An 18592-nucleotide genomic window follows, 5' to 3' on the forward strand; every position below is an offset into this window, starting at 1 on the left:
AGCCGATATTTTGCTTTGCAAATGATCTGCCTGCGCTTGAAGATCGAACAGTGACTGTTGACACAAATAACCTTTGCATAGACCTGGTTAATACAGTAAGCTAAAGTATGGCAGTTTGTCAGCGTTAAAGCATCCCGACAATTCAAGGCATTATGATCAGGAGAGCGGTCAGGCTGCAGCGAAACTGATGGAGTACAAAGATATGTATCGTACATATCTGCGCTGCATTCGGCCCATTAATATGAATTATTTATCATCATTATTTTGCTTTTTCAGTCATTTTTGTGTTAGAATCATTCATGAATTGTCTGGTTAATTTTTAATATGGAATTTAGGTTGAATAAAAGGGTGGTGGTGGAGGGGGCTGAAAGTTGTACAACAACCACACTCTAAATGTGTGTGGCTCTCATCACTGTGTCTTTCTTGCTACTATTTAACTCCACATGTTGTAGCACACTCTCACACTTGCTCTTTTTGTTGTTTTCATTTACCAAAGTGTTATCATCACAGTCAGTCTGGCTGTAGTGAGACTGCATGTGATATATTTTGTGGCTTTTTTGTAAAAGGTGCTATCAATGTGTTACAGATAGATACTTTATTGTGCAGTCAGAGTTTCCTCTTCCTTTCAGACATATTATACGTTCTAAAACACACACACACACACACACACACACACACACACACACACACACACAGGAGGAAGCTATGCTTTTTCATGGTGGAGTGATGGAACCAGCAGGCTCCACCCCCAAGCAATGCTCAAGGCCAAATTCAAACATCACACCACTGGTTTGGCACCGCCCTCGTGCCAGCCTCATAGAAAGTGGTGAGATGTGACACGGGCTCCTTAATATATTTTGCTCACACTCGACATTCACGGACCAGCACTGGGTGACTCTCCTCTGTGATTCTGTGTCCTCCGGATTCTTTTTACGCACAGATACAACCGCGAACTCTTCCTTCTTTTTTCACATCTGTGCGCGCAGCTGACTTCTATTTTGTAGCTGACAATATAAAAAGAAACGGGACATGTTTGGGATTTGGAAGGGACTCGCCGGGCTGTCCGCTTGCTGGTGTCTGTTGATGCTTATTCATTGTTTGCCTCAAACAGGTAAGGAAATAGATTTCACGGTAACTGCATTTCCTTTCTCGTGTTTTTTTCTTTTCTTTTTTCTTTTTTTTTTTTAATGAAAGGTGTAATAACCTGATTCTTTGTATCGGTACATAAAGATATACAAGTCAATAATTTTGACGATAATTCCACAACGTGGTTTACGATTTCTGCATATATGAATGAATGTACGCACGGCGTTTTGATTGGTTCGTTTCGCTGTAAAATGAAACAGAACATCCAACCATGCTCGACTTGCCGGCCGGCTTTGAGTTTCGGGTGGGCGTGGCCCAAAAAGGCCGTTGTCAAGGAATGGAGCTGGGAGGGGTGGAGGGTGCGGCTGAAAGGCGAGGCTTCCTCCTTCAAGCGGGATGCAGGAAATTGGATGCAAGAAAGTCTGCATTTTTACTGTAGCTGCGCACATTAGTTGAAAAGTATCCGAGGAAATAGCTTCGAAGTACTTTTACTGACTGCATAAAGAATGAGTTAATGTACATGTTAATGGACAGTTTGGACACTCAGAGGTTTCCAGGCCTCACAGAAGACAGGATGTAGCCTACGTTTTCCACTGTGACGCAAAATGGGGGAAACTGAGCCAGAAGAGACGCAGAAACCTTTGAATACAAATATGAACTAAAGAGAATTAACTGAACAAAGCAGATAATAAAAAGGCGGATATATCCCATAACTGGCTTAAATTGAATATTTAACACGAGGAAACATTAACATTCATTAAAAAGGGAATGAAACATTCATTTAATGAAGATTCAGTATTTAAAACGTGTTTAATTGTTCCCTCATATCATTAGCATTCAGGCTTTTGTGCCATGTTAAGTCTCGGGCTGATCCTTACATCGTACCATTGTCGTCCTCAAACATGGTCACTGAATGAGTGAACTCCCTCGGAGGAATCAATGTTCTGCAGCACAATTTTGCCCCCTGCTTCATTAACCCTCCCTAAAATCTGTACTCTCCAACAAGAGCTTTTCAGATTTCCGCTTCCATTCATCATATTTGCTAGTGTATGTATAGCTGTGCATGTCTGTGTGTGTGTGTAATAAAAGTCTTCGTTTTCCTACATGGGAGAAGAAACCTTTACAATGCAGTGACTCACAAATAGAGACACTTTATAGTCTTGCCTATTTATCATTTAGAAATACCTCCAGCTTTAGAGTATAGGAATCATTCACGCATTAACATAGTCTTTTCATAGGCTTAAAATACTAAAATTATTTGAAGGTTACAAAGTAAAGCATTGCAAGTTTTGCTCTTCTGCAGATGGCCACCTCACTATCAAGTCTTGCACTTGTTCAAAGCATGTTTCAATCTAACGTCATTCGAGCACATTACTGTCTTCATTTATCAGGCAATGACTCCACTGGACTCAATAAAGTGCAGCTACATGACCGGACTAATCATCATAAATCCAGACCTAATGCACAAGTGAGTGCTGCCGGTCCTCGTGATGGATATCCATCCTGGTTATTAATTAACTGCTGGGTATATGATTGAATAAATAAAACCTTCTCTTTATGAAGGCTTCTGGTGTGTGTATATTGCAGACACGTACCACAGAAAGACAGCAATGCATTGTTAGAGAACAAAGTCTCATGTAGTCACAAGGGATGATTGTTGTCACTCAGCATTGTGACTGATTCTGTAAAGCCAGTTTCTGCTGTCAGACAAGCTTCAGCTTTACTACATTTTGAACTGAACCATAGCGGCCGGGCATGTGTTTAAGGTAGTGCCTGAATAGCCTTGTATGGTAGTGTTGTATGTGTGAGGTCTGGTGGCTTTGAAGGTTTATACTGTGGGTATAAATAGAAACTGGAGGGTGCACTTTCTCTTGCAGAAACAAAGTACGCTCTACCTGAGCTGTCTGACATCCTGTTCAAACTAGTAAACATACTGGCAGTTTGTGGTCTTAGGTTTTAAGGCTCTAGCTGACTAGATAGACTAGAGGTAGTTTTTGATGCAGTAGTGATACTTCTGAACTTAGTTTTCAGATTATAAACTGACTAAAAGTGATAAAGATCAGTTTCTATTTAAACTGCAGTGTTCACAAATTTGCTTTATGACATGTTATGAACAAAGTGGCAAACGAGGCCACGAACCGTTGGGGAATTTTTGAACATTGAGGTCTAAAAATGTCAAACACAAAACAGAGAGAACTTACCAGTATATCACTGTCATCAGCCAGGTGCAAACTTTAATTTTGTCTCTGAGAAAGACTTACGGTAAAGAGTTCATGGAAACCTCATTTTACTTAGCAGTCTTAATGAGAGACTAAAGAGACTTGTGGGAAACATTAGCAGTGGAAAATGAAAACATAGGCTTGGGAAGTTTATATTTTCCACCCATGGGGACGAGGTTGAAGGTTTAAAGATCGGGAAGAAGCAGCTTTTAACCTGCTTTGGTTCCTCCTTTTTTTTCAGTGGATTCAATTTAAATGGCTGCTTCATAAAGGGGAAATGAGTGCGAGTTCTTTAAAGTTTGCTGTAGATGTAAAATGAGCACTGAATAACGTGCTCTATGTGCGTTAGTTCTTTAGTATGTTTTGGAAAGTCTGTTCCTGGAACCTCTGCTGGCTGTTTGCCAGGCTTCATCCTACGTTTGTGTCAGAAGTGGACATGCAGAGCGTTTTTTTCCCCCCTTTAAGGGAAACTGAGACTCAACTAAATGTTGCTAAAATAGCAAGACAAGAAATACAGTACATTTCTCAATTCAGTGTTACTTTTCACAGTGCCAGAAAAGCAGGGAGGCAACCCTTGGCCACATATCAAGTGTTGAGAAAGCATCCTCTCTTTGTGCTATAACCATCCGCACCAACTTATCGTAATCAGTCAGACCTGTTCTGTTTCTTTTGTAACGCGTCATCACTCATTTACACTTCTGGGATGACAGAATTTCTTCTGTTTAGAGCCTCCGCCTCCATCTGCGGGTCACTGTGGTGATGCTGTTATGAGGAATGCCACTTTGGGACCAATCAGCAACTGGTGGTGTGATGGTTCAACTCCTCCCATGCTATTGTCTTAAAGGGATAGCCTGACAATAAGCTAAGCCTCCAGGTCACAGGAAGGACAGGCACTCAGGAGGGGATGGAGGATGACGCATATTTGGGGCAGTGTCCAGCTTTTTTTAATGGCTATTTCACTGAGGTGACCGCCGCGACCTGTGAGCCTGAAAGAAACCATGGTCAGTTTAAGGTTGCAAAGCTTTAAACTTTTAAACACAGTAGTGAAACGTTTGTCTCCTACATGAAACGATGCTTTGCCATGGTCCATCTGTACACATCTGATGTGGCACACGTTTAAGCCACATAAACCAGGGTATTTACCCAGATAAACAACTCTTTGCTGAAGAGAGAAACGAGACTGAATACATTTTCTGTTTTTGTCTATATCTTTTGACTAAGTTTGTAAAAACTGGGCCTTGCATGTGAATGACTTCGGGGGAATAATTCTTTGTCCAAATACTTTATATTGAAGTCACTTTGATTAGTTCTAACATGAGACACAGTGTCAATAACTTAATTTGTTAATTTCCTGAGTGAAGCAATAAGAAAAACCTGTTTTTTCTCTCCCTTTTTTACAGCATCACTTATCCGTACTTCACTGTCTTTGACTCTGAGTAACACATTAACAAATTTCCTTTGTTAGCACATTTGGATTTGTTTTCTTTTTTACACCGTTGTTTGTCTGAACTTCAGTGGCCTTCAGTTGTAATTTTTTCCCTCCGTGTGTATTTTTCAGTCATTCAACAGCACAGTAATAACATTTTTTAGGGCCAATAAGCTGTGAGCTAATTGATGAGTGCTGATAAGAAGATCTGGTGATATTGAATGTAAACCAGGGTGGCAGTTTGTCCTCACGTCACACTGAACTCCAGTTGTGATTTTTGTCTTTCACAGATGCAGCCTACATATGCAACGCCAATCAGTTTAAGTGCGGAAATGGGAGGTGCATCACCCGCAGGTGGATTTGTGATGAAACTGATGATTGTGGTGATGGAAGTGATGAGCTGCCCGCTAGCTGCGGTATGTTATCACATATCAGCTACACCTTACACTTGGGATTCTTGAGGTTTTTTTATGCTTGACTGACCAATTTCCTGATAGTTTTTTAATATTTAGAAAATATTTAAAAAAACAGAAAATTCACTAACTTATAATTCAAATTAAAAAAAAGTTTTGGATCAAACTGTCACCACAGGGAATCAGAAACACATTAACAAAGTCACTGCAGCTTCTACAAGTAAATGATTGTTAAGCTTTACGACATAATAGCAAAAAGCTGTCTCTCTGTGGTCACGTGAAATGAGTCACGCTTCATGTTTCTCTCCTCAGGAGTCAAAATCTGTCGGGATTCGCAGTTCAACTGTGGCGATCCCATGAGCCAGTGCATACCAAAAGACTGGCAATGTGACGGCAAAGCCGACTGTACTAACGGCGCTGATGAGAAAAACTGCAGTAAGTTTTCTACCAGAGCCGAGTTTTTCTACACCTCAAAGTTCATGCTAAAGCATCCACAAACAAGACACGACTAACTGAAAGTGTTTTTGGCAAGAATGAATTTTGTTCAATGTATAATAATAATATCTCAAAAGGGATTTGAAGAACAGACTTAAAGTCAAGTAATCTTTAAAAAAAAAGCTAATACTAGTAGTGTATTTATAATCCTGAAGTCTAGTTAATACATATAAATAAATATGTAATAAGTGTTGTTATTGATATCATAATTGATCGATTTCTAACTCCTATCCTCCTCTCATGTTTCACCACAGCGGCCAAGCAGTGTGACGACCGTGAGTTTCGTTGTGCCAATGGCCAGTGCATATCCAAGAGCTTTGTTTGCGACAGCGACAACGACTGCTCAGATGGCTCAGATGAGGCGTCCTGTCCCAAACCCACCTGTAACTCTCGCTCCTTCCAATGCAACAACTCAATGTGTGTGCCTGCGATATGGCGCTGCGATGGAGACAGAGACTGCTCCGATGGGTCTGACGAGTGGCCCCAGAACTGTGAAGGAAGGAAGCCAGAGAAGACGTGCAGACCTCACGAGTTCCAGTGTGCGAATGGGGACTGTATCCCTGGCAACTGGAAGTGTGACGGAGGGTTCGACTGCCAGGATCGTTCGGACGAGGCTAATTGCAGTGAGTTTTTAAAAATTTCTTTATTGTTAAAGCCAACCTGCACATTACATTTTTAATGGAGACTGACAGTAAATATTTTCTGGAGGTACCGGTATTATGTTTCTTCTTATTCTAATCTCTATTCCATTACTCTCTCTCTCCATCTCTCTTTTTGTGTTTTCGTTCATTTACCTTCTTCCTTCTCTTCCAGCTCATTCCACTTGCCGCTCAGATGAGTTCCAGTGTAAGGACGGCACCTGCATTAACAAAAGCCTCCAATGTAATGGACGTGCTGACTGCGGGGACCTCACTGATGAGATTGAATGTGATACAGGTAAAAAGATTTCATTCAGTTTCACCCACAAACTGTAATCAAAAGCTTCTTTCTTGAAAAGAAAGAAAGTCCCACATGATTACATTGCGGTCTCATTCATACTCCCCTGGTCTCTTCCACAGTATGTGAAGGCCCAAACAAGTTCCAGTGTCGCAGTGGGGAGTGCATCGACACGGAGAAAGTGTGCAACAAGCAGAACGACTGCAAGGACGGGTCTGATGAACCAGCGAAAGAGTGTGGTAAGTGAAGTCATCTTGTACACATTCATGGCTGCCAGCCTGTAGGGAAATATGACTAGAATACCTGACTTGACCTACATAGCTTGTGGTTTGAATGAGTAAATTCCCGGTCAGCTAAGGATTTGGTTGTCGTGAATATTATTTGAAAGCTTTTTGCCTGTTTGTCTCTGCAGACAACAATGAGTGTCTGACCGGAAATGGCGGCTGCTCTCACTACTGCAACGATCTGAAGATTGGCTACAACTGCTCCTGCCCTGCTGGATACAGGCTGAAGGCGGACAACAAAACCTGTGAAGGTGAGCGGACGGAGACATTTAAAATTCTGCCTCTTAAGAACCAGACAGATCGTAAACATGTCATTTAACAATGTGCACAATAGAAACAAACAAATGAGCCAACTTCTTCAATTCTGCAGACATTGACGAATGTGCTGAGCCAGACACTTGCACTCAGATCTGCATCAACTTGCCAGGCAGCTACAAGTGTGATTGTGAAGAGGGCTATATGATTGACCCTGCGACCAAAACTTGCAAGGCTGAATCAGGTAATGTTAGAAAGAAAGCCCACTTAAACCCACTTAACGCTTGATCCTGTGACGCAACCTTCAGACAAGACAAGCAAGTTTAACCGAACTGTCCTCCTCTGCCTCCACCAGGCTCAGTGCCCACCTTGTACTTCACCATCAAACACGAGGTGAGGAAGCTGACAGTGGACCGCAGCGAGTACGTGCGTGTGATCCCACAGCTGAAGAACGCAGTGGCTCTCGACATGGATATGCCAAACAAGATGATCTTCTGGTCTGACCTGTCTCTGAAGAAAATCTACAGGTAAGAATCTTTATCTGTGTCCTTTCTTTTTTTACATTTCTTTATGAGTTTCTTGCTTCATTTTGCATAGTATGGAGTGGCTCTCATTCAAGAACCATGATGCAGATGAAATTAATCTCTCCACTCTTGCCTTCCTCCAAACAGCTCTATGATAGATGTGGCTGGCAATTCCTCTCACCACAATGTGGTGGTTGAAAGTGGGATAGAGGCCCCAGAGGGCATTGCGGTGGACTGGATCCATGGCAACATCTACTGGACTGACAGTGTTTTGAAGACTATTTCTGTAGCAACAACGGATGGCGGTATGAGGAAGACCCTGATCGCAACGGACCTGGACAAGCCACGAGCCATCACAGTCGATCCAGTAAACAAGTAAGTGTTTAAACAGACATCACAGCGAGTACGTTTCCTTACATTAATGTCACTAGATCCACTGAACATATAACACCTGTTCTTAAACAGCTCCATTGGCTTCCAATTTACCTCGGTGTCAATTTCAAGATCCTGCTTCTCACTTTCAAAGCGCTTCATAACCTTGCTCCTCCATATCTATCCGATCTTCTCCATACATACTCACCCCTCCGTACACTCCGCTCTTCTTCAGCTTCCCTTCTGTCAGTTCCACCTGCTCGCCTGACTACCATTAGACTCAGAGCCTTTAGTTGTTCTGCCCCGAGACTTTGGAATGCACTTCCACTTGCTCTCCGGACCACACACTGTCTCACCACTTTTCAATCACGTCTCAAGACTCATCTATTTAGAATTGCATACACCTGATCTGTCTGAGTCCATTTTTACCTTGCCCAGTTTTTATATTTGCCTTTATACTTTTATGACTGTTTATGTCTAAATTTTATTTTACCATATTTAATATATATTTTTTGCTGCTATTGCTCATGTGTTTTTGTAAGGTGACCTTGAGGGTCTGAAAGGCGCCTATAAATAAAATGTATTATTATAGTTTGACATGAACTGGTGCGTTTTGTCTTTAGCCTCATGATTTCTTTACTGTGTCCTCTTTAGTTTGATGTACTGGACAGACTGGGGTAAAGAAGCTAAGATTGAGAAGAGTGGGCTGAACGGTGCAGATCGCACTACTTTAGTAAAAGACAACATTGTGTGGCCGAATGGCATCACCCTGGGTAAGCACAGCTTCCTGAATGCATTTTTAGCAGTGATTTTTATTTACTGTGTAATGAAAATATCGTAGTCAAAACTATTATTTGTGTGTTTCATTTTCTTACCAGACATGGTCAACCAACGTCTATACTGGGTGGACTCCAAGCTGCACTCTCTCTCCAGCATCGATGTGAATGGAGGGGCCCGACACAGTCTCATTATTAATGAGGAAAAACTCTCCCACCCACTCTCCCTGACAGTCTTTGAGGTTAGTGATGAAGGCAGTGTATTCCCAGATTAACTATGACTCAGTAAGGTCAAAGGGATTGTTGTTATTTGATTAAACTGCCACTAAGGATGAATCCTTTTGGTAATGATTGCAGGACGGGAACCACAAATCTGCCTGACTTATTGGCAACACTAGTTGTTTTCTTAAATTGCTAAAACCAGCCAGTCCAAGTCTAACAAAGTTCACGGAGGGTTTTTATCTGAAATGGTTTAACATACAAAGCCAGAGCTTCAATTGTTGAGCACCGCACTAATTCTTAATCGGTTTAACTCAAGTTGTATTTCTTTCTAAAAACAGGAGAAAGTATTTTGGACAGACATGAACAACGCTGCTGTGTTTAGTGCCAACCGCTTGACAGGAAGCGACATCACTGAGCTGGCAAACGACCTGGGCCAGCCAGAAGACATCATACTGCACCACAACCTGAAGCAGCCAGCCAGTAAGGAAACATTTGTACATTAGAGATATTAAAAAATAATCTGTGAAATTAGAATCTTTTTTTCTAATGCCTTCCCTGTTTTATTTTAGGTTCGAACTGGTGCACGAATGGAGGTTGTGAGTTCCTGTGCCTACCTGCCCCTCAGAACGACCCACAGTCTCCCAGATACACCTGTGCCTGTCCTGATGGCATGGTCCTGGGACCTGACATGAAGAAATGCGTGGCAGGTAAACGTCCGCTCCTCTTGTTACTAAAAAAGATAGAATTTGACATCAAATCTTGAAATTAAACCCTTTATTTTTATTTTGCAGAAAGCACAGCTGCGCCTCCCAAAACTGCTGCTCCGCTCCCACCAAAAGGGCCCACAGATCCTGCTACACCCAGGCAGCCAGACCCGACCACAACTACAACCACCAAGAAACCCACAACTACCTCTGCTGTGCAGCCTAATCAGAAAACAGAGAAGCCTGCCGTCACTGCTCAAGGTACAGAAACTTTCTTTACATTTTTAGACACTCAGATTATTGTTCTCATCCTATTTATGATTTTTTTTTAAATTGTGGCCAAAAACACTGATGCTGCTTTTGGTATCATATTGTATGTATGTATTTTTCTAACTTTTGCCAAAATAGAATTTATTATTTTGACATTTACTGTATACTGGCACTGTTACAACTGTTACAACAACAGAAAGCTAACTACTTACTTACTGCCTGGTTGAAATGACCAGTAGTAGTTTTATTGAATGATATTTATTTATTGGGTGATATGATGTTGAGTTATATCTTTATGGGTAATTTTATGGCTAACTTCCTAGACTCACTCCACTGGGTGTGACGCTAAGCTAACTGTCTTCTGGCTCATGTCAAATAAGATGTTATCGTTTTTTAAGAGACTGTATGAAGAAAACATTTATTTTCTGCTTTTGCAGGTGACAGACAAGCAGCCGTGCAGCCTGAAGAAGCCCCACCCTCCCACCCTGTTGCTCTCTACGTTGTGTTGCCACTGAGTAAGTCCTACTTTTTAGCTCTTCACAGCTCTCTGTGAAACAAAACATGATATCTTAAACCTGCTCACTTACTCAAGGATACTTAATCTGCTCTCTTTTTCATTGAATGGCATTGTAACTCTTCTCTTCTGCAGTGATTTTGGCTCTTCTGGTATTTGGAGCAATGTACCTCTGGAGACACTGGCATAGGAAGAACACCAACACCATTCACTTTGACAACCCCGTGTACCAGAAAACCACCGAGGATGAGTTACACATCTGCAGGAATGGCTCTGACGGCTACGTCTATCCTGAGGTATCTTAACCTAAAACCATTTTAGAAATATTGTTTCTAAAAAAAAAAAGATTAATTAATCAGTTTGAAAGCTTTGCTCATACGATGTTGCTCCTTTTTTTTCCAGCGGCAAATGCTGAGCATGGATGACACGGATATGGCTTGACCTGCCAATGAAGAAAAAACTCGTTTTATTTGAAGTGCTGGAAACAAGAACCGCTGCTTAACAACATCATTCCCTTTCTCCGTTGACCTCATTGTGTGGCTTATGTCTCTGACCTCAGCACTGTGCCGTCCAAGCCTGCAAAAGGGTTGAAAGAAAAGGAAACAATCTTTGAAACTTAGGAAAATAGGGCATAAAGCAGTCCGACCACTAAATTATTACTAAATGAAGGACTATTGGATAGTTTCAGTAGATGATGTTCTTAGTCCTGGAGCCGTGATTCTTTTGATGCTATCTATGTTTTTTATGCCTAAAAAACATAGATAAAAAAAAGATACAGATTGTTACAACACCTTTAGGTGCCGATTTACGAGCTTAACTTGAAAAGCCTAAACCATGTTGTCTTAACACTCCCGTAAGCCTTCCAGTCACACTCTTTTAGGTTAGTGAAGTTTATGGATGCACATACAGTAAATGCCTTAGTAATCGCACTCCACTGATAGTCTTCACAGCATCATATATAGCCTTCTGTTATCCTGCATACAGAGTTTGACAGTCAGTCATTTATATTGCCGTCATCTCTAATGTTTTCTGTTTGAATCCATAAGATATGAGTGTGGTGGATTACATATGGTTTACACTGTAAATCACCAAAGCTGCTACGTTTTCTGAAGTTAACCAAAATGAAGAAAATGCTTGAAAATCCTTTTTTCTTCTTTTTTTTCTGTTTCTTGCTATGAAGATAATTAAGGTAAAAGTGATTGTAGATGATTTCTTACACAGCTCTATGAACTGTTTCTGTATATATTTTCTGTAAATATATCTTGGTGTCGTCTTTTTACGTTTGTAAATTTTAATCGAGAAACACTGTAAATAGGTAATAGATTATTTTATTTATTTATGGAAATATGAGAGCTACGGTTTTTGATTGTTGTCTGCTGGCTGTGAATGTGGTACTTACTACATGTTAAGTGAGGTGTTTTAATAGAGGTGGGCTAACCTCTACGTCGTGCAGCTGTTATTTAAGTTATGTCAGTCAAACCTTTGCGTACGCTGCTCAGTTTCCCGGACAAGTCACCACACCTGAGAACTCTTATTAGCATTTTAAGGTTTACACAGCAGCACTGAAGAAACTTATTATTCCTTACTCCTTTGCTTTTTCAATACAGCCGTGAATCAGATAACTTATTTTTCTTTTTCTTTTACTGTGATGTTTTGTTTTGATTGTGGGATTGAGGCACATACAGCACGACTGTACACAAAGCATAATGTTCTCATTCAACTCAGAATGTATGTATATCTTCTTCTCTTTGTTAAATGCACATATCTTTTTTTTTTTCCTTTTCGGTTGTGTTGGTATTTTTTTAATAAAATACAAAAAAGGAAATATTTCTAATGTCTCCCTTGGCTCATTTTTAAAAAAGAGATAGCATGTATGAATGTGGTGCTGAAGTACTCTAGTCTCAGGAAATGCAGTGCAATAAACTCCATAAACTTCTCACAGGTGAAAAAATAGTGTAACCATTACATTGAGAGCCTCTGTAGTGTAATGGTTTACACATTTCAAGGGAAATATCCCTGGTTCAATTCTGGGATGACGACATCTGCATTGGTCAAGTAATAAAGTTGTTGCTGTAGCTTCAACCAACCTCTTCTGCTCTTCTCCACAAACTTAGCAATAGGTGAAGTTGTGCCAGAAATTTCCATTGTGTTTCAATCTCAGGAGGAGACACAAGTCCCTCGGGGGTTGCATCAGAAACAGTATCCATCTGTGAATAAGAAGAAGCTGACAGTAGGTTTGTAAGTACTACACAGCCCTAGTGTGATGATTAAAATTATATCATACACAACATACCTCATAACACAAGCACCTTCAACCCTGGGGACACTTGTACTTAGACCAAAGAACAACCTGAGCTATTTTTGAAGGTTTCTGAGTGAGGTGTATTAATTAAAGAGGATCCACAATGGACGTATTCACTAATACCATTTTTATAAGGTTGTAATTTGAAGAAAAACCCCTGATGATGAACATAGGGAGACTTATAATAGTCGGAAAAAAAAATCTTTCATCCTCGAGCCCAATTCTTTTTTCAAGTGGACGTTTAAAGCATTTAAATGTGAAGCTGATCACCTGGCTGAATGTTTGCCCTTCACTGCCAGGGCTAATTATTTAACACAACATACAATGGATGTCTGTTGACCCTGTTTTTCTTTTGTTGCCTAGAAATGCTGCCATTACTTTCCAAACACAATAAAATAAGCACACACAGTGTATAATAGTGCTGCAGCTAATAACCATTAAACTCTCATCCAGCAATTCTATTCTTTGTATTTTTCCAGAGAACAATGGGGAACTTTGTGTCCTTAAGCAAACATAAACAAATCATTTTTATCACATTCAAATAAGCGTCATTTCACCTGTTGTTGGGTTTTGTTTTGTTTTTTTTACAGAGAGACATGTGGTTTAAAACACTTAAATAAAGAAAAGCCAATACCCTCTATTCATTACAACAGACAGGGGCAGCTTTTTGATTCGGTTACAGCGCAGCAGAGAATAATGCATCCATGTACTCTAATGCTTATTTTTCACCGGGAACTTAATGGCTGTCCTAATTCTGCAAAGAGTTTACTAATGGGACTTGAGTTGGTGGTTTATATTCTTGTCTTGTCATCTTAATGGACAAAAATTAAGTTTGAAAATAAACTCTTTTTTTTTCATCTCTGTACTGAGAATTTCCGAGTGGAATTGCTCTCTATTTACCCATATGCATATGGATATCCATTAAAGATAAATGGCCAAACGCATTATCCTTAATGCCCTGTGGTCAAGCAGTACACATGCATAATTCAGCCTAAGTCATTAAAGAAAAGGAAAGAAAGTGCAGCACTGTTTGAAGAGTCCAAGATGGCCCGACACACTAATAAACAAGAACAACCAAAACACATCCCCTCATAAATCTAATAACCCTCCTACATAACTCTGGTTCTCCTCTGTGTATTAAAAGGGTGCAGAGAACACTAGTGCTGGTCACTAAGGAAGAGGTGCTGTATCTTTAATAGCAACTAGAATAATTCATCCAACTGATATAGTCCACTTCATGGAAAAATTAAGACACACTGCAAGTATATAAACCAATGACAGAGACCATGAAGACTTGTTAAGTAACAGCCTGATGAAGCCTGCGCCTCTTTCGGCATCTAATTCTATAGTCGGGGAGGAGATGAAAACTGAAAATGACAAAAAGAAATAAAAGATGCAAACTGGAAATATTTAGGAAAACACCATCAGTTTATGACACTATTTGTTCTGTGGTATGAGACTTATTTTTCATTTGTTTTTATCTTATTTAGTTTTTATTTTTGTGTTCAGTTGGCTTAATTTCCAGAGTGTTGTTGGTATTGTTGTGTTGTAAATTTATCGTAAAGAGTTTGTTGATCAGATTAATGAGTGGCTGTGGCACAGTTTGCTGGTAGTGACAGGATAGGCAGGACTTGTCAGTACTCAAGAACACCAGGGAAAGACAGAAGCTGGGTGGTCCAGGCAGTGATCCAAGCAGGTGTTGAGGGAACCCACTTGAGCAGAACGGCTGAGATGCGACAGGGTGTGGAGGGGAGCAGACAATGAACCAGGTGATAGGTGTGACTGTCATCAGGCCTAACATTCTTCTAATGACAGAGCCATCGAGGCAGGTAGTCCTCCTGGAGTTGACTGCTCGCTGGGAAGATGGGATGTCAGTGGCATTTGAGAGGAAGAGGGAAGCTTACATTCCTCCCCGAATGAGGTCAGCAGCCAACAGTTTTCCAGAGAGCCACTCTACAGGTCTATCAAGCTACTGGGGATCAGGGAACTGCACAGCAAGATAGCCATCAGGCACATCACTGATGCAGCTGAAAAGACACCAAGATTGTTGTGGACCAAAAGGGTGAACCCACAAGCTACCTTTATACAAGTTGGGACTGGTTACCCCTGACTGAGTTGTCTAGACAAGGGCGGATCATATTGAAAGACCTGAAAAACCAGAGGTTACACCACTAATGATGTGTCTAGGTTGCAGCATAGGGTGTGAGTCAAAACTCAAGTTTCACATCATTGTTACTCTAAGTTTTTAAAACAAGAGGTGCAGTGATCAGCACTGCTGCCTCACAGCAAAAAGATTGTTTAGCGAAAGTTGTGGGGGCTGATAAACTCAGATAAACAGTTTTGTATTTTGTTGCAAAGTGTTGAAGTTAGTAAAAAGGGCCCGTTATCTAATCTAGACTGTAAATTACAGCAAGTCATATACACTCACTCACTTCCTTACTGTATCATTGTGTTGTGAAAGCACTACTCTAAGGTATGCTGAGTAAAAGAGAGTAACAGTCATGCTAACCCATAAGTTCCAATTCATATATGTGGTATACTTCTGTGTTCTGCACAATAAACAATAAAAAAGGTCTTTCTATAAAAGCTAAAAGGTAACATCATGATAGGACAGAAGGAAGTTAAGTGAGTTTTCCTCATAATACTCGGCTGATTTTAACAGAGAAGTAAAGACATGATTAAAACTAAGTCATAAAGGTTTAATTTTATGGACTGTGCATGCAGCACAAGTATTACTCGTGTGATGGTTACCTACTGTACTATCTATCTGTTTGCATATTAGAGGGATGTCTCTTTGCCAGGACACAAAGTAAGCCATCAAAAGATAAATAACATAAATAATTATTGGACTTATTTTAGGACTGTGTTTATGGCATATCATAAAGAGAACTAAAGTGTGATTTGACGTCACGTTTGGGCCCTGCTCGTACGATGGTACATGCTGCATCATCGTCACGTTGACTCACTGGAAAGCTGTGGTATGTTGTCTGTCAAGAACTGGGATCCACATTCCACTTGAAAATTTCCACACCCAACAGTCTCACATCTGCTCGAGGCCAAATGTCATCTCTATATTTTGCACAATTGCTTTTCAGTCAGCTTGTGGTTGCATATTTAAATCAAACGATTTGGCCTGATTGCATGTACGGTAAAACAGCATATCCAGAAAACTAAACCTTATTTTTCCCTCGCCACCAGCATCACTGTTGACACTCGGATAGTTTGCTTGAGAACCATTGTCTGTATACCCAGGAGACAATAGATACCCTTGGGGCTCAGGTGACTAGTGACACCTGTTCCCCGCTATGCTGGCTTTCATCTGCATCTTCTAATCGCCTCACCATTTACATATGTTTGTTGTCTTACGATTGGCCTAGTGGCAAAAAAAAGGGTGGAGCTCAATCTCACACCACTGATTCGTAAGCAAAGGGGAGTGTTTACGAAAACCGGCAGTGGGAGGAGATGGGTGACAGATGGAGGACAGATATTCCCCTGTCAGGTTACCAAACAGAGTACCAAATGTCCGGATGGCAAGGTAACAGCAACAACCTGTTTTGCTTTTGTTTGACGTTGTAGAGGCCAAACGGGTTGGCTATCTCTCGGCTGATACGTGTGCTGTAAAATGGAAAGCTGTTTGTTTTAACACACTGTAAAATGAAGAGGCTCCATTGGATGAGGAGAAAAGTGCAAAGTCAGGTACATCTCTGCTGGACAGTCGACATCCGGTCCAAAGCTAGCACTCACAGCCTTTATTTTCAATGATATTAGTTTCACCCCCCGAGCCACCATGCTGAGTTCAACCGCCCTGATCCCAGCAGCCTCCGTTTGCTTTCGCATAGTGTTGACAGTCAAAGTTTTGGTGTTTCCCATAGAATCATGATTTTGTATTACACTTTATCTCACACATCCAAGCTCACTAATGTTTCTAGCACCTGTGGAGAGATAAGGATACAAATCTCGAGTCATTATAAGTAAGAAATTAACTCTTATGCTTAGCTAATGCCTAAATATGGTGAATTATTATTGCTGTGCTGTATATTTACCATGTTCAGGTGAGTTTTACTGGTATCTTGCATAGTACAAAATACTACCCTACTGTATCTGGAGATATCATGGGAGCATCAGTTAAGAAAATTAATTAATATTAATTTTACATTAACATTAATCACAATGATTAAGTGGTTTAATTTGAGTGGTGTTTTGCTGAAATGTCTTACATTTGCTCCTGATTTTAAGTCACATTAAGACAGGTATGATCAAGACCGTTTCTATTTTATATATAAATGAATGGATTTAAAATAATTGAGACTTTAGATATACGCAACAGATATATTTCCAGTGTCATAGTAAGACAAATGTATCAACCCTGTTAAAATTGACGATGACCATTTTCTACTGATGGCACTGTGGAAAACTCTGCACAGCAAATCATGTTAATAACATTAGGGCATTGTGAGTGATTGTTTTGCCATCAAAATGCAGAAAAGGTAGGTGAAAGAGAAGAAAAAAAAATTCTATCCAAATCAAAGAAAACCATTTTTAAGTTTTAATTATTTATTTATTTATTTGTTTGTTTTGTACTCAAAGATAAAAAGCTAGGATCTAAGATTAAATCCCACTTTGGCTACAACATTGCAAATAATATTTAATGCTCTGCTGAATTTTAGATTCTGCAGACATTTCAGGTCAAAACCAACCCTCAGTCATGCTCACTTCCTTAAGCTGACATGGACACAATTTCCAATGGATGCAGATTAAAACATCTGAAGTATTTTAATACAATTAGGAGTGGGAATACTATTGTTTTGTTGTCAAGTGTGTAAGCAGCAGGAAATTATTTTTCTTCTCGTCTGACTATTGCTTCCCTATGTTTGCAGCCGTTTCTGTTCTGCCATTGTCATTTCTGTATAGTTCAGATAACATCAACTAATAAGGGAGAGCCAAACACATACTCTACTCTGCTCATTGCTAAATGTTAAATGAAGACGCAGAGACGCTGGTACCTAAAACGAAAAACATTTCTAGATCTCGAATGGAAAAAGCTGCACAGTGCTAAGAAACTGTAGCGGCACACAATTTTAATTAAAATGCATCATATAAAATGACTAATATCGGCGCACCAGCCTATTCTGAGTCACTTCTACTGTATCTTATATCCTGTGTGAATGCAACATGTCTAAGGTGTGCCTTTCTTTTTTATAGCTAAGATAAAGTAATTTATCATTAGGAAAAAAAAGTGACGAGATAAGAGGAACCAACCCTATATTGTCAAAAGGAGTGGGATACTGGAAACGACTGATCTCCATCTGGTGTCCTGATGCAAATGTTCACACGCGCATGTTATTCTAAGGCAAACCTCTTTACACACAGATGATAAGTGGAGGCTGAGATCTGAGGCATAATACCATACGGAGAGGCCGAGCTCCCGAAGCATGTGAGCAGAAAAATGTTTGTACAGCCCTGAAGCTAAAGACAGCAGGCCACACTCGCAGATCAACGTAGAACAGGATTTAATCTTCGGGGGATTAATAACACCCAACGTGTTGTTTGTCTGCAACACTGCAACTATTTGTTTCTATTGTTCATTTAAAACATAGCTTGATCATTGAAGAAGTACTGACAGGTGTCATTTAAGAGAAGAAATGTCATATTATAAATGTCAATAGTGAATACAGAATGATCAAGCTTAAACAATGAAAGAAATACTGCAAACAAATCAAAGAAGAATAATCTTTAAAAAAGCAACAAGCATAAGCCGAGGTCACCACGTGTCTCAGATATGTTTATATTGGAT

General features: G+C 40.2%; 1 protein-coding gene across 1 annotated transcript; it reads left to right on the forward strand.

Moving 5' to 3' along the window:
• The first annotated feature begins 857 nt into the window (after positions 1–857).
• On the forward strand, positions 858–12325 carry LOC147327980 (low-density lipoprotein receptor-like). The gene is made up of 18 exons (XM_086296050.1): positions 858–1111; positions 5022–5147; positions 5457–5579; positions 5894–6262; positions 6453–6575; positions 6698–6814; positions 6988–7110; positions 7230–7358; positions 7470–7641; positions 7786–8013; positions 8665–8783; positions 8889–9028; positions 9347–9488; positions 9578–9715; positions 9800–9973; positions 10420–10497; positions 10632–10792; positions 10899–12325. Exons 1-18 carry the CDS (start codon positions 1030–1032, stop codon positions 10935–10937), a joined length of 2583 nt encoding a protein of 860 aa, XP_086152176.1. The 5' UTR covers positions 858–1029; the 3' UTR covers positions 10938–12325.
• Positions 12326–18592: the final 6267 nt, after the last annotated feature.

Source organism: Aulonocara sp. 'chitande type north' Nkhata Bay, linkage group LG6 (assembly GCF_057382095.1).
Source record: "Aulonocara sp. 'chitande type north' Nkhata Bay isolate Kocher_YH1m ecotype deep benthic linkage group LG6, A_spYH_male_GT1.1, whole genome shotgun sequence".
NCBI lineage: Eukaryota > Metazoa > Chordata > Actinopteri > Cichliformes > Cichlidae > Aulonocara > Aulonocara sp. 'chitande type north' Nkhata Bay.